This window comes from Podarcis gaigeae (genome assembly GCF_964106915.1).
Source record: "Podarcis gaigeae genome assembly, chromosome: Z".
Taxonomy (NCBI): Eukaryota; Metazoa; Chordata; class Lepidosauria; order Squamata; family Lacertidae; genus Podarcis; species Podarcis gaigeae.
Genome location: NC_139691.1, coordinates 13,793,981 through 13,819,800, shown reverse-complemented (window position 1 = coordinate 13,819,800; position 25,820 = coordinate 13,793,981). Strand labels below are relative to the sequence as shown.

Here is a 25,820-nt window from a genome sequence, read left to right as displayed (position 1 = left end):
TTTGTACCTAGATATGCAATCTATATTTCCTATAGGTGTTTTAAAAGCTTTATTGGTTTTTATCTTGGATTTTAATAATGATGGCTCTCCATAGATTTGGATTTTTAAAATATATTTGTTTCAATGATGATGGTATTAGGTATGTTTGTCTTTCATCGGACTGCTGAGTTTAGCTGTGTTTTGCACCAATTTTTTTTTTTGGAGAACCTTTTTGATCAAGCAGTTTATGTGTTTTCTAAAGGATTAAAAAAACACCTCTCTAACATAAAAGCTGGGACCTTTCCATACACTTCGCTCAACTGACATGTGTCTTTTAGCATTGGATAATAATAATAAAAATAATAAATCTGTAAAATATACTGCAGCTTTAAGTAAGGCTCAGGTATCTTAGAGTCCCTGATTTCTTCTGTCTCATAGGTTCATAAAATTGTAGAGTTGGAAGGGACCCCCAAGGGTCATCTAGCCCAACCCCCTGTGATACAGGAATCTTTTGCCTGAAACTAAGAGTCTCCTGCTCTACTGACTGAGATATCCCTCAGAGCCCTTAATCACAGCCTTGTGAGCAGAAAGCTTTGCCTGTCATGGACCTGGTGGCAGGGGAGAGGTCTGCCTGCTTAATTTCTACCTGCCAGGCTTTTGTTCAAGGCACAGCATTTGGCAAACACTCATTAATCCCCAAAGGCTATTGATTGCAACATTAGGATTAAAGTTCACTGTAATTCTTAGAAACCGTTATGAAAAGGTGACCAGTTTTACAGGAAAGGCTGCCCTCTTGTGGTTGGCACACAAAGTACTGAGCTTTCAGCTGCATCACAGGTGTGCCCAGGATGCTACTGCAGGAGCAAGGAATTGGATCTGACGGGCATGCCAGATCTTTCATTCTCCTACACACACCCTGTAAACCAACTATGGCAGGTGGGTGGGGCTGCCGACCTGTCAATCACCTGATGTTATAAAGCTCAACATAGACGGTGAGCACCTTTGCAGAAGCAGTTTGAATCCAAACTGCACCTGCAGATGGACAAAGCCAGGGCAGGCCACATGCCACACACAGCTCTGCCATTCACTGCTGCTCTTTGCCATCCCCATCAGCCGCTTGATGCATTCATTTCATTCTGCCTAACAACAGGGCCAGCCTTGTTCTCTGGACTTATGAGGTTCATTGTGCTTCCTTGAATTGCTTGCAACCAACTATTCTCACAACACACTCAATGGAAATGAAAACAGCCAAGTGGTGTTGGTTGCTCACCGAGACTGGTGAGCAGGCTGTTCAGCGCCGCAATGTCCATCTCCAAGGAGCCCTGGGCATTTCGGAGGCTCTTCTCAAGATCGTTCATCTCCGCTGCAACCTTCCAATGAGATTGTCTATGCATTAGAATTGCAGGATTGGCAGGGACCACAAAGGTATACTTTAACCCCTTGACACATGCGGCAGTGTCCTGGTCAGGGCTGGAAAATCTCGGGCCCAGAGGAAAAAGCAACCCTCTAGGCCTGTCCCTATCCAGCTCGTGGGGCTCTCCTGAGGCCCTGCCCTGCTCTCCTTGCCACAAACCCATCTCCAGGCATTCTCTGCAACCTCTCCGAGTGCTTTTGCCTCCCTGGAATGCATCCTTAAACTGTGATCATGCCTCTTGCTTGCCTGGATGGAAAGATGTATGGTGTGTGTGTGTGTCCAAACCTCTGGTTTTTGGATGGCTAGTATGTAATCTCCTGACAAAGGCACAGGTCACATAAATGGCTCTGCCCAGTTTTGCCTCTGGCCACATCCACCACTGCCATGTAGGCCCCTACCCCCAAAAGTTCCCCACAAAGGAATGCAGCCGTTGGGTTGCAAAAGGTGCCCCACCCTGAAATAGGTGATTAGTCCATGGATATGGCTCTAGAGATATAACAACGTAAGACATGGAGCACATGTTGTAAAACTGGGAACCTCAGAGCCAGGGGGCAAAAGTGGATCCTGCAGGCTTCCCTATCTGGCCACACCTCTCACGGGCCCTACTCTACACCTTTCTCTAATGATTTCACATGTCCTTGAACTGGAATGATGCCTCTTGCTTTCCCCAACCCACCACATCCACCATCAGCATTCGGCCCCTGAAAGGCTGCATATGAAGGAAGGCAGCCCTTCCTTGGGCGAGAAAAGGTTCCCCATCCCTGGCGCAAACAAACAATATTCAGAGTAAACCAAAGATTTATGGAAAGTGGGGTCATGTTCTTTAAAAAGGGATATCACAGGAAACTCAGGAAGCTGCACTATGCTCAGTCAGACTACTGGGGTCCATCTAGTTCAGTATTGCCAGCACTTGACTGGCAGTGGCTCTCCAGGCTTTCAGGCAGGGGACATTCCCAGCCCTGCCTGGACATGCTGGGGATTCTGCATGCAAAGGAGATCCTCTGCCCCTGAGCTATGGTCCTTCAACAACCCTAGCAGTGCAGCCCCTCCAGTTAATGAATCCAAAGCATCACTGACTTGTCCAGGTCCAGCGAGGTCGTTGCCACGTTCTTCAGACTCACGCTTCTGCCTGGAGGCTTCTGCCACAGTCAAAGCAACATGTGCCTTAAGTTTATCCACACGCCTTTTCTCCCACTTTGCGTCTCTGAGTGTGTCCTGGGCCTTCTGTTGAAGAGGATAACAAAAACAGGTGAGGAGGATGGGTCATTAGAGGGTGGGGGTGGGAAATCTAAAAGAAATAGCAGGCAGGGTCAAGCTAGGGTGGTGTCATGGTTAAGAGCATCACGCTAGGACCTGAGGGTTCAAATCCCCATTCAACACTGAAGCCTACTGGGTGCTGTGCGCTGCTGCAGCCTCTATGCTCAACATGTGTGTTTGTAAATGAACACAAATAATATGGGGCCCTGAGAAACCCCCAGGGAACTCCTTCCAAAGGAAACTAAACCCAGGCAAGCCCTGTGCCCCTCTAGAGGACCTCACCCCTCAGGAGAAGTGGGCTGAACTTAACAGTAGGCCTTAAACTTCACAGGTGTGGGCTGTTCATACCTTAGCGCCTTCCTTCGCGACTAACTCTGCATTGTTGGCAGTTTTCTGGGCCTCAGCAGAGACTGAAAAGGAATCTCCCAGAATCTTCTGAGCTTGTCTGGTCTTCTTCTGGGCCTCTGCTATTGCCCGATCCCGCACAGCTGTCATTTTCCTGTTTGTGGCAGACTGGCGCTTGTGACGTGCACCTAACCTCTTCATCCCTGATGGTGAGGGAGTAAAGAGCTTGGTTATCCTGATTATGATATTGAGATCAAGTGTGGTGTAATGGTTAGAGCATCGGACCTGGGAGACTATGGTTTGAAGAAGCTAAAATGGAAGGATCCCTTTTTTTTTTTTTTGCTAAACTTAGGATGGAAATTGCAGCCAATGGGAAATGGGAACGGAATATATTGAACTGTGCTTGAATTAATGAATATACAATAAGCAAATAACTATGGATTACTGTTTTAATATATGACCATAGCGGAGAGACTACTGTGTGAATAAAGGTGAAGGATTTATTGTTTCTCAACATGGAGGAAGGGTTGTTAAAGTTTTTGGAGGTAAAGTTGTTATGCTGGACTGGAGGAAGACTATTGTTGGTACTTATTAGCAGCAGCAGCAGCAGCAGCAGCAGCAGCAGCAGCAACAACAACAACAACAGGAGAACCCCTTTTAAACTTTCTGTGTGGAAGGGAACAGGAATTAACTTGAAACATCTGGGTCTGATGACTGGGAAAATATTGCCTAGTAGAAAGAGGAGTAGATGGATATCATTCTGGACTGAATACAGTGGTACCTCGGGTTAAGTACTTTTCGTTCTAGAGGTCTGTTCTTAACCTGAAACTGTTCTTAACCTGAAGCACCACTTTAGCTAAGGGGTCTCCTGCTGCTGCCGCACTGCCGGAGCCCGATTTCTGTTCTCATCCTGAAGCAAAGTTCTTAACCCAAGGTACTATTTCTGGGTTAGCGGAAACAAAAAAAATTCCTTCCAGTAGCACCTTAAAGACCAACTAAGTTAGTTCTTGGTATGAGCTTTCGTGTGCATGCACACTTCTTCAGATACACTGTGTATCAGATACACTGTGTATCTGAAGAAGTGTGCATGCACACGAAAGCTCATACCAAGAACTAACTTAGTTGGTCTTTAAGGTGCTACTGGAAGGAATTTTTTTGTTTTGACTATGGCAGACCAACACGGCTACCTATCTGTAACTGGGTTAGCGGAGTCTGTAACCTGAAGCATATGTAACCTGAAGCGTATGTAACCCGAGGTACCACTGTACTTTGAATCTATCTATCTATCCATCTATACTGATAGACTGAGAATAGTAAGTGCTTTCTCTGTCTCTCTCCCTTTCTTTTCTCACTCTTGTATTATTTTTATCTTCCTGTTTCCTTTTCCTTCTTTGTTTTTGCTTCTTCTTTTTTATGAGTCAATGAGGGCACTGTATGCAAATGAAGGTGATGGCTAGTTCGTGAAGGACCCTGTGTGAGAGGCAAGGAAGGGAAGTTCTCCCGGGGTGGGAGGCTGGGAGAAGAAAGGGAAGCTCCCAGGTGGGAGATAGAAGGGTCAACCCCTTTCTGTGGGTGACAAGAATTAAGATCTACCTTTACGAAACAGTACGCATGAATTTGTGTAACTGCTACACAGACAGTTTAATGTTCTTCAACATCAACTTTGTTGGACTGGTCATGTTGTCAGGATGTCTGATTATTGTCTTCTAAAGCAACAGCTTGTTTTCTCCTGCTCTGGAGTGTAGGACTTGAAGCAATGGCTTCAATTTACAAGAAAGGAGATTCCGACTAAACATCTGGAAGAACTTGTTCAATAATGGAACAGATTCCCATGAGAGGTGTTGGACTTTCCTTCCCTGGAGGTTTTTAAGTGGAGGTTGGATGGCCATCTGCCATGGATGCTTTAGCTGAGATTCCTGCATTGCAGGGGGTTGGACTAAATGACCCTCAAGGTCCCTTCCAACTCTATGATTCTATGATATAGCTGTCCTCACAGGGGCCGATGGGAGTTGCAGTCCAAAAACATATGGAGGGTTCTAGGTTGGCCAAGGCTGATCTAGATACAAGTCGAGGTAGCGTACTCATCATGGAAGTAATTGATCAGGCACTCTTTTCTTACCATCCAAGGTAGCCAACAAGGTCTTCGTTTCGGAGAGCACAGCCTCCCCCTTTGAGAGCGATGAGGATGCCTGTGTGTGGGCGTCATTTGTCCTTTGCCATAGCTACAAAAAACAAAAACGATCAGGGTTTTCTACCCATACCTGTTTTGCCTATTTGTTTATTTCACAAGGTTTATTTACTGTTTAATTATAATAAAACCTCTAATGAGCCACACACACAAAATAAAACTTTAAAGCTATTAATAAAACACACTTAAAAATAGATATTAAAAACATTCACAAGATAATTAAAAACAACAGTATGGATTAAAAGATTAAAACACAAGTTGGCTTGACCTGGACAGCCTTGATTAAACAAAAATGTTTTAAGCAAGTACCAAAGTAAGTACCGTACAGCAGAGGTACCCGCCTTCTGTCAATCAGCAGGGAGTTCCAAAGTGTAAGTGCTGTCACACTAAAAAACCAACCATCTCCAGGCACAGTGTTGGAGGCAACCTAGATTTTGTTTAAATGCACCATTATTTTTTAAAAAGAAAATCCATAAGTTTGCCAGAAACATGCCTTGTACCCAAGAAAAGAACTAACCAATCTTGTTATCAGAGCAAGAAAGGGGAGATAGAAAACATCTGAAAGCCTGCTCTTAAAGAAATTCTCTTAAGAGAGAGAGTGAGAGAGTGGTTGTTAAGAAAAAGATTGGGCTACAATTAATCGTAATAGTAGTCCCAAAATGCATTCACAGTGATCCAGCAATTATTTTTTTTACAAATGCAGGTGATTTGGATCATGTGCACTGAGAGCTCTCCCATTCACTGTGGAAGCCTCAATTGAGGGAGGTCTTCACACGTGTTCCTGTAGGCATAGGTAAAGGCAAAGGGACCCCTGAGAGTTAAGTTCAGTCGAGGACGACTCTGGCGTTGTGGCGCTCATCTCGCTTTACAGGCCGAGGCAGCCGGCGTTTGTCCGCTTCTGCAGACAGTTTTTCCGGGTCATGTGGCCAGCATGACTAAGCTGCTTCTGGTGAAAACAGAGCAGTGCATGGAAACACCGTTTACCTTCCTGCTGGAGCGGTACCTATTTATCTATTTGCACTTTGACGTGCTTTCGAATTGCTAGGTTGGCAGGAGCTGGGACCGAGCAACGGGAGCTCACCCTGTCACAGGAATTCGAACTGCTGACCTTTTGATCGGCAAGCCCAAGAGGCTCAGTGGTTTAGACCACAGCACCACCAGTCTGCAAAATGGATTAGTGTTGAAGCCATGTATGCAACCAGAAAACAACTCCTCCTCCAACTCATTCATTTGTATAAATATTCCTCAAGGTTTGTTTTAGCTATGTTCTGAGGGTCCTGGAGAATCTTATGAGGTCAGTATTTTGGCACTGCTACTAAAGCATTCTCAGTCACGCTGGGAGAGAGGGAAACAGAGGGTCATTTTTAGGATTCAGTATGATTGGCTTACCCATTGGCTCAATATCATTAAATGGGTTAGGTTTGCCAATGTCACTTTTGGGGCTCTTCATGGCAGATGACCTCCTTTGCTTTCTACTTGCCTAAGAATAGCAGCTCAGAGCAATACGCCCATTACTAACATCATTACTGTCTTATTTTTTCCTGCTGCTATTTGGTTGTTTTTATTCTGTTGAGAGACAGGGAGGTGTAATGGTTAGAGTACTGGCCTGGGACTAGGGAAACCAGGGTTTGAATTCCCACACAGCCATGAATATTATCTTGGGCCAGTAACTGCCTCTCAGGCTAACTTTATGTCAACCTAGCAGTTTGAAGTAGTGCAAGTACATAAATAGGTACCGCTGCGGTGGGAAAGTAAATGGCGTTTCCAGGTGCTCTGGCACTCGTCACGGTTCTCTATGCACCGGTAGTAGTTTAGTCATGCTGGCCACATGACCTAGAAAGCTTTCTGTGGACAAATGCCGGCTCCCTTGGCCTGAAAATGAAGATGAGTGCTGCACCCCATAGTTGCCTTTGACTGGACTTAACATCCATGGGTCCTTTACCATTACCTACCTTGCCTCACGGGATGCGGGTCGTGCTGTGGGTTAAACAACAGAGCCTAGGACTTGCTGATCAGAAGGTCGGCGGTTTGAATCCCTGTGACTGGGTGAGCTCCCATTGCTTGGTCCCGGCTCCTGCCAACTTAGCAGTTCAAAAGCACATCAAAGTGCAAGTAGATAAATAGGTACCGCTCCAGCGGGAAGGTAAACGGTGTTTCCATGCGCTGCTCTGGTTCGCCAAAAGTGGCTTAGTCATGCTGGCCACATGACCTATACACCGGCTCCCTTGGCCAATAAAGCAAGATGAGCGCCGCAACCCCAGAGTCAGCCACGACTGGACCTAATGGTCAGGGGTCCATTTTCCTTTACCTTACCTTACCTCACTGGGTTGCTGTGAGGGGAGAACCATGTACATCACCTTGAGCTCCTTGTGGGGGGGGGGGGAGGTAGTATATAAACTAAAAGCTTTTCTGTGCACGATTATTATTCATTCATTAGCTTAGTGGTTTTCAGCTAGTGTGCCGTGGCACCCTGAGGTGCCTTGAATGATGGCCAGGGGTGTTGTGGGCAGCCCTGGCTTCTGTCCCTCTTTCCTTCCATCCCTCCTTTGATGCCCTCTTGCATCTCTGCCTCCCAAAGGCTTGCAGAGCTGTTTGGTGCAGCAACCCTGGTAGTACATATAATTTTAAGATATACTGTAATTATGCTAACATAAGCATGCAAGAAGAGCCCTGCTGGATCAGGCCAGTGGCCCATCTAGCCCAGCATCTGGGTCTCACAGTGGCAAACCGGATGCCTGTGGGAGACCCACCACAAGCAGCACCTGACTACAAGAGCCCTCTCCACTACCAGTAACTGGTATTCAAAAGCGGTACTGCCTCCAGCCATGGAGGCAGAGTATTTTCATCATGGCTAGTTGATATTGAAAGCCTTCATCCTCCATGAATTTGTCTAATCCTCTTTTAAAGCCAGTTTGATTGCATTTTAATCTCTCAATTTATTTTGATGCTTTGTTATAAGATTTGTTTTTGTAATCTCGAGAGTGAATGGCACCCTCTTGTGGACACACATTGCCATTTCCCCAATGTAAACAGCAGTGCTCAGCCAGAACACCGAGAGGGATTTTGTACTTTTCAGGATTGTATAGCAGCACCCTCTTGTGGACAAGTGTTGCCATTTGGTCAATGCAGACAACAGCACTCAGCCAGAAGAAGAGAGGGAATTGTGTCATTCCTGCCAGTGCAAATTGTCCTGGTTAGAAATGAGATGCAGCCCCAAGCAGAGAGTAACTCACCTGTTCCAACTCCTTCATCCTCTGAGCCACACCCTCCAGTTTGGCCTCTACAATAAGAGATCCATTGGCCACCAGGTGTTTATTCTGTTCTGCCAGGTGCTCCAGTTCATTGGCATAATGTGTAAGATTTTCAGCCTGCTGAACCAAGGGGTGCTGTTGGAGGAAATGCCGGAAGAAGTTTAATTTCTATTAAGCAAGATGGTTTGTTGTTGTCATTACAGCATTGCCACCACTCAGTGGCTTTCAAACTGGTAATACAAAAATGAAACGAAAAACCATAGAATAAAAGCAAATTAGTAAAAATGGTATGATACCCTTAGTAAAACAGCAATGGGAGATTATAAAAAGCAATCAGTGAACAACAGTTTTCTACCTGTGTATTAGTAAAGTTTCCAGGGAAAACTCTGGCTGTTATTGGCTGACACAGTTTCCAATTTAATTATAGTTTTCCCTGGAAACTTTACTAATACCCAGGTAGAAAACTGTTGTTCACTGATTGCTTCACAAGAACGAGGGATGGGGGGAGAGAAAAACCTTTGCCACCTCATTTTTAAAGGTAAGAGCCATTCCCCTGATTCTTAAAGTTCATCCCCACACCCCAAAGTCACTGGGTTGCATTCAGCTACCTCCTATTCAGAGTAAATCTATTGAAACTAATAGGAATAAGCCATGTCCATTGGATTCAATGGGTCTACTTTGTGTAGGGCTGCCATTGGCTACAACCCACGGCATACCTCCCCCCCTTTTTATGTGGCATGGTCCCGTGAAAGGGGCAGGGGGTGTATTTAGTGCACATTTATTCCCCACTGCTCACCAACTCTATGACACTGATCTGCGTGAGGTTCTTCACCATGTTGCCCTGATGGACTGAAGCAAAAGTCTCCTCAGCTTTGGTTGTAGCCTCTTCCATCCGGAAGCCAAGCGCCTCCTGTGCCTTTTGGATTCTCTGGTAGCTGTGAGAAGATGCCAAAGGAAACTGTGAGCCAATAGGGCAACAAAAGAAATAGAAAATTGATGCAGGATACACAATCACATGGTTTGGGAATGGAAGTTCCTGAGAAAGACCAAGGGACATTTTTGCTGACTCACAACTCATTATTTCAGAGTCACTGAAATCAAAATTTAAAGCTGACATCAAAGAGAAAAATACTAGCAAAACAATTAAGGAGCTGGGTTTTTCTTTTCTTTTTGCACCTCATTTTGCCTAGATCAAAACTTGAAGCAAATTATGATGGTCCCTCATATGATGTTAATCATATGATTATGAAGATGGCCATAACATTTGTGGAGCAGATGAGCTGGACTGAAAGCATCCTCATTGCCTTCAGTCTAAACATATCCGTTCCTCTCTGAGGTTAAGGTTTGTTGAGGGACAGAGAACTCTTGTCTGCATGCTTGCAGGGAAAAATGGCTGCGGATAGAACTGATTGGCTAATAAGATGTTTCTAATACTGTATATCTGTATCTCCTGCCTTCTAGAACTGAGAACAGTGTAACTCAGGGTCAACAATATGGTAACTGCAGATGCTTACAGGCTTCCCATTTGGGCACCCACTTGGCCACGGTGAGAAATGGATGCTGGACTACATCCCCAAGAGCTCACCTCTCTTCCATCTGTCCCCTAAACTCCAGTTTTGCATTGTCCTCTATGATACTCCACAGAAGGTGGTAGGTCTTGTTGGACAGGAGCATGGCCTTTTGGGCAGTGTCTTCCACCAAGGCCGCAGCCTTCATATGGCTGTGGAGAGAAGAGAGAAAACAGAGTGACTTTGGCATTGCTGGCAATCTCACCAGTCCAATAGCTACTAGTTTATTAATTGGGTGAACTACAGTACTCAGGATTTTGGGGGGCAGAGGAATGTGCTTTAAACATATGGTGTGTATGCAGCCTTCATCATACTCAGGGCCACCCCAATGAAATCATTGAACACATTAGTCCATTCTAAGTTGGAACTTATATATTCAACTGTGAATATATGAAACATACCTCTGAGCCAGCACTCTAGACTCCTGTGCCTGGTGGGTCCAGTTGGTGGGCTGGGGCGACATCTCAGCAGGAAACTCCTTTAAGGGAAGGAGGGAAAATCCTCTTGTTTTCTGGAGAAAACTCTCTTCTCCGGCAATACACTTCTGAAAATAATATACTCCTTGCAAGCTTCCCATAAACACAAGATGTGGGGCTAGAACATCAATGGGAAACCTCTGGCTCAGGGGCCTGATTAAGCCTACCAGATTCCCCATTTGGCCTGCCAGGCCATTCTGGCCAAGCTACACTCACCTGCTCTACACTCGCCTTCTGATATGATGCCAAGAGTGCAGCAGGTAAAGATGTAGCTGTATTTGTCCCTATCACCCTGCTATTTTCTCTAAGAGCAACACTGAGACTAAGGAGGAGAAAACTGACAGGCATGGCCTCCCTCTGGACTGGTTGTAAGAAAGAAGGCAGGAGGGGCAGGGATGGAAAAGGGCAGACTGAGGTTGGGGGGGGGGCAGTGCCCTGTTCTCCCTAATGCACACAGTGATCAGCTGATCTCTGGCACTTGGAGGGCTGTGCCTTTGCCGATGGATGCTTTTGAATTCTGTGCCATGCCAGCTCCACTCTCAGTGTGGTACCATGGCATCCAGTGTGTTGGTGGCCATCTGGATCTGTTGTTGTGTGGACTGCAAGATGGGCAGGATATCAGTGAGGAGGAGGCAGCCCTTGGTGCCACTCTGGTTGTCACAGCCCATAATCTCACTGGTGTTCCTCAGCCGGCTCTCTGCATCATGCACTAGGCTCTCCAGCTCAGCAAGCTCTTCTAGGAAAGCCACTTTGGCACCTGCAGGGGACAAAAATAGTTATTTGCAATGGCTACTTCACATGCTTGGGGCTGTGCCAGAGAAAAGCTGGATATGGAGAATTATGGGATATGTTTGGGGGGTGTTATCTGATCAACTCCTTTGTAGTGGAGAGGTACATGGCGTATTGTGCATAGAGTGCAGGGCAGGAGGGTACAACATTTTAGCTTCTGCAATTGACGAGAGAACCAAAGGAAGCTGCACCCTCTGCCTTGCAGGAAGAACATCATGGCTAGGGAGAGACTAACCTGGATGTATCCATTGGCGAAAGAATGACCAGCTACAGGGTATTGTAAGGGCTGGGGGAGAACTGTAGCTCAGTGGGTGAGCATCTGCCTTGCATGCAGAAGGCCCCAGGTTCAATCCTCAGCTTCTCCAGGTAGGGCTGCCTGAAACCTGAGACAGCTGCTGCTGTCCAGTGTAGACAACCGTGAGCTTGCCAGCCCAATGGTTTAAGGTAGCTTCTTACATTCCTTAGAGCTTGTTTGCTTCCTTCCTGGCAGAAGGAACACTTCTGGGAACTTTATAACCAGTGCTTCTTTCAGGGGCTCTCAGGGGTACACGGTAACGGCACCTTTTTTTTCTAGAAGAAAAGCACTGGTTAAAAGTGTGGCACTTACTGTAACAACTTCATGGTGAGTACCAGAACCCTTTTTCTAGAAGAAAAGCACTGTTTTTAACAAAAAAAATCAGTGTTATTTGTTGTCTTCCTCAATCTCAATTCCTTTTCCTTTTTGTTGTGCCTTCTAGACTGTAGGCCTGCCAATCACCTTTTTTCTCCCATTTTTGAGCAAGGTGTGGAACCCGATGGACACACGTGAAATGCACATGAAGAAGACACAGAATGATCCATTCATCCATATACTTGACCTTCTTCGAGGCAAATCCTAGGACACTCTTGAGTTGCTAGTTTGATGAAAATTGGGAGGATTCTCTGTTGGTGGGTTTCAAAGTGCCTTCTAGATATTTCCTGTGCTCCAACAGAAAAGGAAGACCCCTTTCCCACCCACCCAATCTCTTTACCTTTCAACAGGTAACGGCTGTGGAGAGTGTCACCCCGTGGTGCGTCCTGCAGCATGGCAGAATAATAACGTGCCCTCATCACGCCACAATTTGGTTTCTCCAACCATGACTCCATCTTTGTCAACTTGGCCTTCAAATTGTCTGCCTGCAGGGAGAAAGAGAGCAATATGGGATGGCTTTCCAGGGAAGACATACATAATATAAAAAGATAGCCTCATGGTGCAACCCTGAGCTTGGGTTCCACAGCTTGCTGCTTACAGAGGAAATGAGACTGAAACAAGATGCAGACATGATAGTAAAAGACAAACATACAGCGCAAAGGGAAGAAAATAGTTTATTTGATTAAGTTTAGGCAACTTTCCCGGGCAAATGCTTGTCTAAAATGTCTTCAGCTCAGAAATGACGAAAGATAAAAAGGGAAATACAAAAATGTAAAACTTGAAACTACCACTGAACAACAAAGTCTTAGAAATTAATAAATGTATTCAATCCAGAAATTTATCAATTAAATTTTTAAACTGTTTCTGGTTCTTGGCAATATCATGGGGGCCAATTAGCATCACACATAACCAGCTTCTGCTTCATATTTGTATATAAATGCAACTAAATCAACAAAAACATTGGTTGACTAGCCATAAATTTGACTAAACTATCTAAATTTAAGTATTACTGCCTAGCCACAGTAATTCATGATGTAGTAACTTCCTAATTTGATTGCCACTATGCATTCTACATGGGTCTGGCTACCCTTGAAGACAGTCCAGATGTTGCAACTGTTGGAGCGCTGAGTGGTGTAGCCAATCACACTCATACAACACCAATTTTAAAGGATCTGTACTGGTTGCATATATGCTACTGGGTCCAATCATGCTAACTTATGAAGTACTTAAAAAAACCTGGGACCCAAATAACTCAAGAAGCATCTTTCCTTATGCCAACCTGAACAGGCCCTAAGATATGCTAAAGAGTGTTGGGTCTGCTGTATAGTGACATGGGATAGAACCTTCTCACTAGCGGCACCCCACTTCTGGAACTCCCTCCACTTGGAGGTTTATATGGCACCTTCCTTTGCCTTAAGACTTAGCTGTTCAGCCAGGCTTTGGTGGGCGTTCTGAGTTTAGTGGCTGGTGAGACCAGCTCAAAATGAAATGCTCGGTTTGCCACAGAAATACAGCTATCATAATTGTTGATTTACATGTTTGGTTGCATTAACTGGTTTATGATTGCTGTTGTTGTTGTTTTGATACCAGGGATCTTAAAGGATCGACAGTAATCTAGAAATATAGTAAGGAAGTACCAGTATTTTTGTTTTTAATGGGGTTAATTGGCTGACTATACATTTATCAAATCTGACTAAAATGTCTGATTAGCTGATTGGCAGACTGACGCAAGCAAGCAAGCGGTGGGTTTTACCTCTTCCTTCACGAGACTGTAGCAAATAGGGCACTCCAGGCACTGATTGCTCCCAGGGTCATAGAAGTGGTTCACTTTGCACTGGTCACACTTGTACCCCACAAAGCCTTGCTTGCACACACATGTGCTGTTATCATGGCACTGGATGGAGACAGAACCGAGCTGGGAGCAGTTGCAGGCTGGAAGTAAGAAAACAATATGTGTGACTCTTAATTTGGGGACAGCATGCATGGGAAGGAGGAGTAGAAGGGGAAAGGATAGTGGTGATAGAGCACCTGCCTTGCATGCAGAAGACCTCAGGTTCAATCCCTGGAATCTCCAGGTAGGAATGGGAGAGACCCCTGAGTCTAAAATCCCTAAGAGCCACTGCCGGTCAGTGGAGGCAGTACTGAGCTAGACAGACCAGTGGTCTAACTTAGAATAAGATAGTTTCCTACATACATCCCTTTTGATTCAAACAACACCCCCACCTTTCCAGCTTTCGGGAAGGCTTCCAGAGGTGGTCAAAGGGAAGAGAAATAGTGAGATTTGTTTTTAGGACAATGGAGTATCTCCAGCTCAGATGATTCCTAATATTTCTCAGGGCCACTTATTCCTGCAGGATGTTCAATATCACTGTGATTTATGGGGTAAAAATGCATATTTCATTCGCTCCCATAAGAGGCAATGATGGGCACCAACTCAGATGGCTTTAAAAGCTGATTAGACAAATTCATAGAGGATAAGGCTATCAGTGGCTACCTGCCATGATGATTATATTCTGCCTCCGCCATCAGAAGCAGCAAGCCTTTGAATACCTGCTGCTGGGAACTCAGGTTCCTTTGCCCCCCCTTAAAATGTTTGAGGGGGCTGGAGGGACCCAAAGTTGATGGGCATTGCTGCCTTTCTTTATATTCTACTTTTAGACTTTGTTTCCCAACAAGCCCTGTAAATGAACTTGTAAAAGGATTGCTGGATGGCAAGAGAGCAAAAACCATCAACATAATATCTTTTATTATATCACCATTTACCCTCCCCATATCTCCCCATATTTATCATTTCACCATTTACCCTCCCCATAAGTGGGCAGGGTAAAGCTCTCCTCCTCCTTCTTTCTGCCCTTTACCCCAAGGACCAAGGGCTCATTACAACAATTAAATCACAATATTTAAAAGCAATTTAAATTAAAGTCTACTGTCACAGAAATAAGGTGTCCTAAAAATATGCCCAAGCGGGCAATTGCATAATTTTGCAGCAAGCACTTGTTGATTTGGGTTGGGGGGGGGGAGAGACTACCAGATGCCTAGAAACTTGGGCTTGGAGAGAGTTGGGTTCAGAATAGCCTTGGACCAGTTGCTGTTTTTGAAAACAATCAACCTCACAGAGCTGTTTGAGGGATAAAAAGTGGATTGAGTAGGGAATAAACCATCTCACCAGTTCTAGGTACCTCTGTTGCTAGGACCTGCCCCCCATATTTTGTTCAAATTGGCACCCCTGCAGGATATCACCAACAGGGAGAGTGCTGTTGAGTCCTGCTTGCCGTTTTGCACAGGCATCTGGTGGCCACTGTGAGAATGAGATGCTGGACTAGCCTTTAGCCTGATCCAGGCTCTTCTGCAGGATGTTCTACATTGTGACTAATTTATCAGTCTCCACCTCATCCTTTTATGACAGATCCTCTTAATCAGTTGCGTTCCAGAGGAGTGCAGGGAGGAATCCCAAAGAGAAAGAGAGCCCTGCATCCATGACAAAACATTATAGCAAACTGTGAAGACGCTCAATCAGGCACTGGAGTTACCTCGGCATCCTTGGAATGAGAAGCCAAAGAAACCAGCTTGGCACTGATCACATGACACACCTTCCACGCCAGGTTGACAAGAGCATTGCCCTGTGAGTGGGTGGCAGTGGCTGTGTTGAGAACCTACTGGGTGACACTGGCAACTGAGGAGGGGGAGAGAGGGAGAGATAGAGAGAAGAAGAAACAGGTTAGAACCAGGTTACTCAATGGCCTGCTCATATAATCCTGTCTCTGTGCCAGTGGTTCTCAAAGGGTGTGGTTTGCCACAATGGTGTGGCAAGAGAGGATGGCAAGTATGGTGGGAAGATTCAAGGACAATCAAAGGAAAATAACAAACATCTCCGGGTAGTAGGGTAGATTATGCCATCACAATATTATTTGTATTTATTTGCAGAATATGGATAGATAGCTTTTCAAAATCCAACAATGCTAAGAGTTGTTTCTTTTTGTTTTCCAATGTATTTCTTATCAATAAAAATAGAAGTGGCACAAGCAAATGTTTCTTCTGAAAATATGACCCAGAGGAAAACTTTGAGAACCATTGTTCTTGCACTAAGATTTGCTTCCAGGTCCTTCTCAACCACACACTGTTAAGATTCGTTAAGTTGGCTCAGAAAAGATACTGGACATCCTATGTGGTGGAAAAACTATGGGACTGCCTGCCTGCCCCAATTAATTAAATTTATACACCACCTGACTGTAAATAGAACCTCAGTGTTTTATTGATAATTTTAATGTTTTTATGTTTTGTTTTGTAAACAGCTGTGAAGTTTCATTTACAATCAATTAGTACAGTAATTTTGAAAAAACAACAACCCCAGAATGGGAAAAACCTTTAAGGAAAGTAAAACAAATACTATAATTATCAATAAAAGTCAAAGTTCACTGCCATAACAAGAAATCTTAGCAAGTATGTATGATGAGGTTGTTCAGCTCCATAACTAGGGTATATTTGCCACAATATTGAACTCCAATCAGCAGTACAATAGTAATCAGAATATGTTTAACCACAGAATAGGCTATGGGAAGAGGCTGTAGCTCAGAGAAAGAGCATCTGCTTTGCATGCAGAAGGTCACAGGTTCAGCCTCTGGCTTCTCCAGGTAGGGCAAGGAGAGAAACCTGCTTGCAATACTGGAGAGCTGCTGCCAGTCAGTGTAGACAATATTGAGCTAGATGGACCCAATGGTTTGACTCAGTATAAGGCAGGTTCCTCCTATATTACATATTCCCTGCCTGATTTTTCTCTAAAAAATCATTTTCCCTCCACCCTTCCTTCCCACCCACTCCACCTGATTACCTTTTGCAACCCTTTCCTGGCTGGAGGTCATAATAACCTGCTTGGCATTGGCTGCAGTCCCGCCCAGTCACATGGGGGAGGCAGATGCACTGACCGGTGACATCATCACAAGTCGCTGCTCCATTGGTAGAGCCTCCAGGGTTACACTTGCAGGCTAGGAAGGATGAGGGGAGGGAAAATACATTCTTACACTTAAATACTTGGTGGGCTAAGCCTACTGGTCTTGGCACAACCCAGGCCCCCCATTCAACAAGCAACCCATATTTGTTGTGTGCATTTAAAATCTAAATTTTCCATTCTGTTGGCTTGTTTGTTTTCCCCCAAAAAATAAATAGTTTTTATTGTTTTAAACCTGGGTGGGGAGCTTCTTTTGGCCTCAGGGCCACATTCTACTGCATTCAACATTCCAAGGGCCACATACAAATGGATACTCCATCCAGTGGGCCACGGCATGCAGAACAGTTCGAGGCTGAGCCACTGCCAGGCCAAGCGGAGGCAGGACCCCAGCTCCTACCTGATCTTTGCTCTTTGCTGTGATGGCCTCACTTCACTGTGGCGCTTCTGGGGCACAGTGCCCTCCCAAGCATGTGCATGCCCCCCCCCCACCACAAGACAATAAAATAAAATAAACCCCAAACCTGGACATTTCCATTAAAATATAAAAATCCGCCTGGATGGGCATGTTGGCCCCCAAAACAGGATATGTCCTTATATGCAATTGCTCTAGAGCTGCTTCATAGAAGTGGTCAGGGCCAGAAGCAAAAAAAGGTGGGGCAATGAATGTAAATTTTACCTTTTTACAATAGGGTTGTTTCTACACACATTTACATCCCTCTCTATCCAGGCCAGGCAAAAACACTCCATAAAAAAAGATTAAGATAGTGCTGACTGAGGTTTCCCACCTGTGTTGTAATTTATGATTTTGTGGAAACCATAATTTTATGATTATTTTTCCTTTTTAGTTGCCTTTGAAGTGTCCAGAAACATCAGTTGGTTTAAACAGGATTAGCTCCAGAAGGCAGCAAGGATGGACGTTCACCAGGGCACCAAAGTTAGCAACAGGGCCCACTGCTCTTGCTACAATTTCCATTTAGCACAGGAAATCCAGGAAGACTGGATGCAGCCTAAAAGAAGTCTCATATTCCATATTTTGCGGCTTCCATGTTATGGGAGAGTCACGGAAGGTGTCGCGCCAATAAGCCCATGTGTAAGTGGGCAGGACACAGGGCCCCTCTTTCTTTTAAAAATGGGAAAATAATATCTGACCTACGTCAATGTCAGAGCATCTCATCAGACACAGGAAGGTGATAAAGGCATAATGAAAAGAGATACTTTCCAAGAAATATAGACTCCTTTCTTTATCTATGTTAATAACCAAAATCAAGATCAAAGTTGGGAGTTGAACATTTGCAGTGATGTGACCTAGAAGTAAAGCAGCAAGCTGGAGAGAGAGACAGAGCAACATTTGAGAGCAATGTTTGATTTCTGTTTGAATCCAAGGCTGCAACTGTAGGAGAAACAAGACCCTTTTGGGGTGTTGATGCTGTGAACCCCTCCAGGCTCAGGTTATATATATGTGTAAATATCAGAAAGATATTACAGTCTCCACTGTGCCTCATTCCAAAAGGAAAAATGGACTTTGGGTAAGAGGCTGGAACCCCTGGAATACTTTTTTAAACTTCTGCATGCTGCTGGACCAAAAGGTTTCCAAGTAGCTTTCAGGATGAGTGGAAGGCCTGTACTCACGTGTACACTTCACAGCATGGTTGGTGGCTAGTGGATCTCCATGGAAGCCTTCCTGACACCTCTCACAGTGTCCTCCTGCTGTGTTGTATAAGCAGCGGAGACACTGGCCTGAGACAGGATCACAGTTGCCAACGGCATTGGGGTCCACGTTGCTGTTGCATTCACAGGGGCTGCAAGGTCGGACTGGACCATTCCTTCCCAGGGGGTCCCCGAAAAAGCCATCATCGCACAGCTCACAGAGTCTCCCTAGAGGAGAACAGCAGAGGTAGGGAGAACCAGGTTTTGTCAACAAGTCCCGCCAAAAGAGACTGCTGATGGTATTGCAGTTCCTAAGAGAGCTGAAAGCAGTTTGCAAAAGGTATCACTTTCCAAAGCGTACACATGTAACGCAGGTGCTTTCTGGCTGAGTAGAGTTGGTAGGTTTTTGGAACAATAGGAATATAACTTGTTCATCCTGTTCTGTGGGATGACTGCATTCACTATGCATTCACTATGGTTACTAATTCCTCTTTCAAGCCATCTTCAACTGTCTGAAAAATATCACATGTTGGTCTCCTAGGAAGCATTACAGCAGCAGCCCATCTGCCATTATTAACTCAGGCGGGAGAATTATTTCACTCTGCTCTGGTGTTTGTCATCATTGACATGAATCCAAACTTCCCTATAAGCCATAAAGACAAAATTGTATGTTCCTTTTCCTTCTGAAATTGATTTTCTGTCACTAATTGCAAATGACACAGAGGTATAAAATGTTTGTTGCTGATTCCATGAGTCAAGGTTTAAAATAAACATAGAGGTTCATTCAAACAACGACAGAGTGACAGAAGAGAATGGGAGAGAGCAAAGGCAGAAATATATTTCCAGATTTAGTTCCATAGCCATAAGGACCAGCACCTTGCACTTTAAAAACCCCCAAGGAGAACTGAGATTCTCAGAGGTGCCTTGAAAAGCAGAGAGAGCTAAAGGAGGAAGTGGGAAAGAGCATCTATTTACTTTTCAAGGGGGAATAAGGCACCCACCTCAGGACCGAGGGAGCAGTTTGTGGAGCAGGGTTCAGAGGCTTCATGGTCACCAGCAAACCCGCCCCCCCACAGATTGGCAGATTGGCAACCACTGGTTTAACGTATGAGCACAGCCCCAATAGTTATACGCACCTCTTTGTCCCAGTGGGCAGTGGGTACAGACCACCTCTCCGCTCTGTTGGAGAGCCAGGCAAGGTGTCTGGCCAGGGCAAGGGCAAGGCTTACAGTCGTCAAAGCGGCCAATGAAGGGGTTGCCATGGAAACCAGCAGCACAACGCTCACAGGAAGGCCCCTCTGTGTTGTGGAGACATTGGCAGAGGCCTGGTGGGAAAAGGAACAGGACAAGCCATCAGGAGTTAAGATAGGAGAAAAGGAAAAACAACTGCTTGCTTTCCTTAAATGGAATCATGGTTTTGTTTTTTTGTAAGAACAACATAGCGGCCATTTTGGGTGGGCAGGTAGTCCATCTAGGCTCTTATTGACCAGGGGTCCAGTTCATATATCTGGATTAAATATATCTACATTTTATATTTATATTTTAACCAACTAATCTCCTTAGTCTGCTTAATGGCGCAGCCCTCATTTGAAATTGAAAAATATTGGTCGGTCTGTTGTCTCACATGGAAGTTATTTATTTTTGGAAGTCCTAGAAATATTGAATGAACAGTTAGCTGTCCGGGGCCTGTCCCAAACATTGTTCTTGTTTTATTTCCAAAGTGTATAAATCACTTTATGTTAAACACGTCAAAGTGGTGTACAAAAAGGGAAGGTCCTTAAAACAAACTATAAAAACAAGGTAGAAACAGAGATCAGCGATCTAACTGGTGGACATAATAAAATTATCAATAAAACAGATAAAATAATAAATAAAGCACGCACACGGAAATCAGCAAAACCATTTAACGTTCAAATAGAAGCTGGGCTAGCATGTGGCTAATAATAATAATAATAATAGTTGTTGTTGTTGTTGTTGTTGTTGTTGTTATTTGTACCCACCCATCTGACTGCGTTGCCCCCACCACTCTGGGTGGCTTCCAGTATATATAAAACATTGAACTTTAAAAAGCTTCCCTATACAGATGTCTTCTAAAGGTTACATAGTTACTCATCTCCTTGACATCTGAAGAGAGGGCGTTCCGCAGAGTGGGTGCCACTACCAAGAAGGCCCTCTGCCTGGTTCCCCATAGCTTCACTTCTGGCACTGAGGGAACTGCCAGAAAACCCTAGGAGGTGGACCACAGTGTCCAGGCTAAATAGGCTGAACGGAGGGGGTGGAGACACTCCTTCTGGGCAACCTTCTGAGAACCACATGCCAGTGGTGGGCAGGGCCAGAGGCAAAGGTGGACACAGCAGTGCATTTAATTTTTTTACTTTAGGAAGCTAGTTTCTACACACAGAGACATACAAACACACACACATCTCCATCCAGGCAAGCAAATGATACATTCCAACCAGGCAAAAAAGCTCAAGGAGGGTGTGAAGCAGGGCCAGTGAGGGTTCTGTGGAGAGCTCCAAGGTCCAGACTAGGGCAGGGTAATGTATAGTTTTCAACGTTGTGATATGTTGTCTTAAATAAGGATGGAATTGTGTACAGGTGAACAGCATAATGTGCTGGCAACCACTACTACTTTGGTGTCTAAAACTTATAAAATCGTACTTACCTTTAACATATTGTTACAACTGTTATTTTACAGAACAGGTGATTTTTAGATAATCATCTTTTCTCTAAAATAAAAGCTGTAGAAGTAATTAGAGGCATAAATATCAAAAGTCAGTTGGCAGAATGTTCCCTAATAGACCGGAGGGAGACACACACAGAGAGAAGAGGATAAAGGAGGAAAGAGGCTTAAAAAACAGGGCAAGTTTTATTTCAATTATTTTTAGCTCAGAAGTAAATACTCCCAGTTTATTTTTCCACTGGACTAGCTGAGGATGCCAGAGTCTTGTGCTGCCCTCTCAAAGATGGATAAACCGGACAGACTTTGGTAATCTTTTGAAAGCCAATAGTTGGCGCCCCCAAATAGATATTCTCAATGATTAATCTTTCCAGAACTCTGGGTGTGGGAAGGAAAGTCCAGGGCTCTGGCAGTCTCCTTCTTAACGCTGGGCAAGCATGTAGTAGCCCTCATGCCACACTCCTACAGTAATCCTTGCAGCCTGCACAAGGCCAATATATGGCGCCCCCAAGTGGATCTTCTCAATTTTGTGACACCTCAGATTTTATGACTGAAATGTAAAACTATGTAAAAAGGAGAACAAAAATAATGGAGGAATATAACCTACAACCAAAGCAGGTACTACATGCAATGTGTTATATGATATATGAGGTTCTGAGAATGACAGGCTAAAATGAGTATCCCACATAAACATAGTTCAGAAAGGAAAAGACTTGCAGCAAGGGCTACAACTGTGATTTTATTTTACCGATAATTTTGAAATTAGCACCTTTCACTTAAAATAAAAGTTGTAGAAGATACTAGTAGCATGTGTATCAAAGGTAAGGTGAGATAATGTTCCCTAACAGAGGAGAGAGACACAGACACACCAGCACACACAGAAGGGGAGCGGGGAGGAAAGAGACTTAAACAAGAGGCTTTTGTGCCGCCCTCCCCAAGATGGATAAAATAGACCAGACTTCGGTAATCCTTTGAAGCCAATATTTGGTATTCCCAAATAGATATTCTCAATTATAGATCTTCCCAATTTGTGCCGCCTTCACTCAGTGCCCTGTGAAGGAAAACTGTCAAGACTCTGACAGTACCCTAGAGCCCTTCCCTCCATCCCAAAGATGGGAAAGTCCCCACAGAGTCCCTACAGAGCCCCAGCACTGCCCTCCCCACAGCCACATAATCATTGCAGCCTATGCAAGGCAATATTTGGCACCTCCAAGTGGATCTTCTTAATTTTGCACCACCTCCAATTTTAGGAGGACTGAAATAGCATAGCACTATCTAAAAAGCAGAACAGGAATAGTAATGGGCTGGAAACACTTTAAAGTATCTCAGGATGAATATACCCTACAACTAAAGCAGGTCCTACGTGCAATGTATTATATCCTATATGAGGTTCTGCTACTTGAGAAGGCACAGATATTGACAGACTGAAATGAGCATCCAGTAGGTCAGAAGGGAAAAGGGCTGCAACGAGGGCTGGGCGATGTCAACATCGTGATATGTCACCAGCTAAACATCGTGATACACCAATATTTTTTAAAATTATCACCTTTGGTCTAAAATAAAACACACCAGCATACGCAGAAGGGGAGAGGAGAGGAAACAGGCTTCAACAACAAAGGAAGGTTTTTTAATATTAATTTTAAATCAGCAATAAATTATCCTACTTTATTCTTCTACTAGAAAAGCAAGCGTCAGGAACATGGAGGGGGATGACTAACTTCTTTCAAAGCCAGAATGTGCTGCCCCTCCAATTGGATTGTCTCAATTATGGATTTTTCCAATTTTGTACCACCTTGGCATGGCACCCTGCACAGGAAAACCAGGCTCTGGCAGGGTCCCAGAGCCCTTCTCTCTTTCCCAAACCTGCGCAAGTACTTACCAGACTTAAGGCTTTTGGAAGGTGGTGCCAGGGCTCTAGTACCGCCCTCCCAAAAGCCACACAAAATGGATGCACTTTGTAATTTTTCCTAAAATGGCTGCGGCCTGTGGGAAGCTAGGATAGTATTTGGCGCCCCTAAGTGGATCTTCTCAAGAATGCATCTTCTCACCTTTGTGTGGGCAAGCCCTTAATAGGCTTCCGGCTTCAATATGGCGGTGCCAGGCCCTTAGAAGCACCCCTAGCACCGCCCTCCAACAGCCACACAAAATGGATGCACCTTGTAATCTTTCCTAATATGGCTGCTGCCTGTGGGAAGCTAGGATTTGGCGCCCCCAAGTGGATCTTCTCAAGAATGCATCTTCTCACCTTTGTGTGGGCAAGCCCTTAATAGGCTTCTGGCTTCAGTATGGCAGTGCCAGGCCTTTGGAAGCATCCCAGCCTTAGTGCCGCCCTCTTCCAACAGCCACACAAAATGGATGCACTTTGTAATCTTTCCTAAAATGGCAGCCTCTGGCAGCCCAATATTTGGCGTCCCCAAGTGGAACTTCTTAATATTGCAATGAAGGCTGGGCGATTTCAACATCGTGATATGTCACCAGCTAAACATCGCAATATACGGATGTAACACAATGTCTAAAATAAGGATGAAACTATGTAGAAGCAAACGAACGGGATGATATTCTGGGAACAGCTATTACCTAGGGGGTCTAAATTTTATTAACTCGTACTTACCTTTAACATGTTGTTACAACCATTATTTTATAGCGCAGGTAATTTTAAAATTTGTTCCTTTTCTCTGCAATCAAACCTGTGCAGGCAATTAGTAGCCTAGATATCAAAGTTAAAGTGGGAGAACATTTCCCAACAGACATAAGGGAGACACACAGAAGGAAGGGGACAAGGGAGGAATTAGGCTTAAAAAACAGAGCAAGGTTTATTTTTTAAAATAACCCCTGTTTAGGGAAGTAAATAAATAGAGCCATGTGCACACACACACACAAACACACACACAGAAGCAGAGCTTTCCAAAGTTTTCATGCCTGGGACTCACTTTTAGGCATACATCATTTCGAGACACAGTAATTCAGTTTTCCTAAAAAACTGCAGGTTAAATGAATCCCTTTCCACCCCCCAGGAAAAAGGGGTCGAGTGTTCGGGTGGCAGGACACACTTATGCATTGCGACACACAGTTTGGAAAGCTCTGCACTACAGCAAAGTTGCAATTTCATTTGTTTTACTCAGCTGTGGGAAGGTTCTGTTCGGGCTCTGGCAGTTTCCCAGAGTCCTTGTGTTGCCCTTCAAAGGGCAGATAAAAAAGATCCTTAAAATTTTGTGCCACCTCAGCTGGGCATCCTGTGCAGAAAAACTGCCCATACTGCTCTGGCTCTTGGAAGGGAACTCCAGGGCTCTGGCAGCACCCTAGAGCCCTTCCCTCCTTCCCACAGCTAGGCAAGCACTTACTGGACTTTCCACTTTCGGGAGGCGGTACCAGGGCTCTAGCACCGCCCTCCAACAGCCACACAAAATGGATGCACTTTGTAATTTTTCCTAAAATGGCTGCAGTCTATGGGAAGCTTTGCCGCCCCAAGTGGATCTTCTCAAGAATGCATCTTCTCACCTTTGTGTGGGCAAGCCCTTAATAGGCTTCCGGCTTCAATATGGCGGTGCCAGGCCCTTGGAAGCACCCCTAGCACCGCCCTCCAACAGCCACACAAAATGGATGCACCTTGTAATCTTTCCTAATATGGCTGCTGCCTGTGGGAAGCTAGGATTTGGCACCCCCAAGTGGATCTTCTCAAGAATGCATGTTCTCATCTTTGTGTGGGCAAGCCCTTAATAGGCTACTGGCTTCAGTATGGCGGTGCCAGGACTTTGGAAGCACCCCTAGCACCGCCCTCCCAAAAGCCACACAAAATGGATGCACCTTGTAATCTTTCCTAATATGGCTGCTGCCTGTGGGAAGCTAGGATTTGGCGCCCCCAAGTGGATCTTCTCAAGAATGCATCTTCTCATCTTTGTGTGGGCAAGCCCTTAATAGGCTTCCGGCTTCAATATGGCGGTGCCAGGCCCTTGGAAGCACCCCTAGCACTGCCCTCCCAAAAGCCACACAAAATGGATGCACCTTGTAATCTTTCCTAATATGGCTGCTGCCTGTGGGAAGCTAGGATTTGGCACCCCCAAGTGGATCGTCTCAAGAATGCATCTTCTCATCTTTGTGTGGGCAAGCCCTTAATAGGCTTCTGGCTTCAGTATGGTGGTGCCAGGCCTTTGGAAGCACCCCTAGCACCGCCCTCCCAAAAGCCACACAAAATGGATGCACCTTGTAATCTTTCCTAATATGGCTGTGGCCTGTGGGAAGCTAGGATTTGGCGCCCCCAAGTGGATCTTCTCAAGAATGCATCTTCTCACCTTTGTGTGGGCAAGCCCTTACTAGGCTTTCGGCTTCAGTATGGCAGTGCCAGGCCTTTGGAAGCAACCAAGCCTAAGTGCCGCCCTCTTCCAACAGCCACACAAAATGGATGCACTTTGTAATCTTTCCTAAAATGGCGGCCAATTTGGCGCCCCCAAGAGGATCTTCTAAATTTTGCAAGGAGGGCTGAGCGATGTCTTGCTTTTCAACATTGTGATATGTCATCGCAATATATACCGATACAGCACCATGTCTGTGTCTGAAATATGAACAGAGATATGTAGAGATGAACAGGGTTATGTGCCGGCAACTCATATTAGT

General features: G+C 44.9%; 1 protein-coding gene across 3 annotated transcripts in view; it reads right to left on the bottom strand.

The window, feature by feature from the left end:
- The window catches only part of LAMC3 (laminin subunit gamma 3), a 64,097-nt gene that overhangs the window by 2,780 nt on the left and 35,497 nt on the right, over positions 1 to 25,820 (bottom strand). For all 3 annotated transcript variants that reach the window (XM_083721320.1, XM_083721321.1, XM_083721322.1), the window contains 15 exons: positions 19,666 to 19,854; positions 18,512 to 18,757; positions 16,766 to 16,919; positions 15,468 to 15,610; positions 13,691 to 13,869; positions 12,278 to 12,422; positions 11,030 to 11,235; positions 10,404 to 10,480; positions 10,020 to 10,154; positions 9,231 to 9,369; positions 8,417 to 8,569; positions 5,115 to 5,217; positions 2,999 to 3,198; positions 2,471 to 2,617; positions 1,250 to 1,349 (listed from right to left, as the gene is read on the bottom strand). In XM_083721320.1, the coding sequence (XP_083577446.1) occupies positions 1,250 to 1,349; positions 2,471 to 2,617; positions 2,999 to 3,198; positions 5,115 to 5,217; positions 8,417 to 8,569; positions 9,231 to 9,369; positions 10,020 to 10,154; positions 10,404 to 10,480; positions 11,030 to 11,235; positions 12,278 to 12,422; positions 13,691 to 13,869; positions 15,468 to 15,610; positions 16,766 to 16,919; positions 18,512 to 18,757; positions 19,666 to 19,854 (2,316 nt within the window). The remainder of the gene's footprint in view (positions 1 to 1,249; positions 1,350 to 2,470; positions 2,618 to 2,998; positions 3,199 to 5,114; positions 5,218 to 8,416; positions 8,570 to 9,230; positions 9,370 to 10,019; positions 10,155 to 10,403; positions 10,481 to 11,029; positions 11,236 to 12,277; positions 12,423 to 13,690; positions 13,870 to 15,467; positions 15,611 to 16,765; positions 16,920 to 18,511; positions 18,758 to 19,665; positions 19,855 to 25,820) is intronic.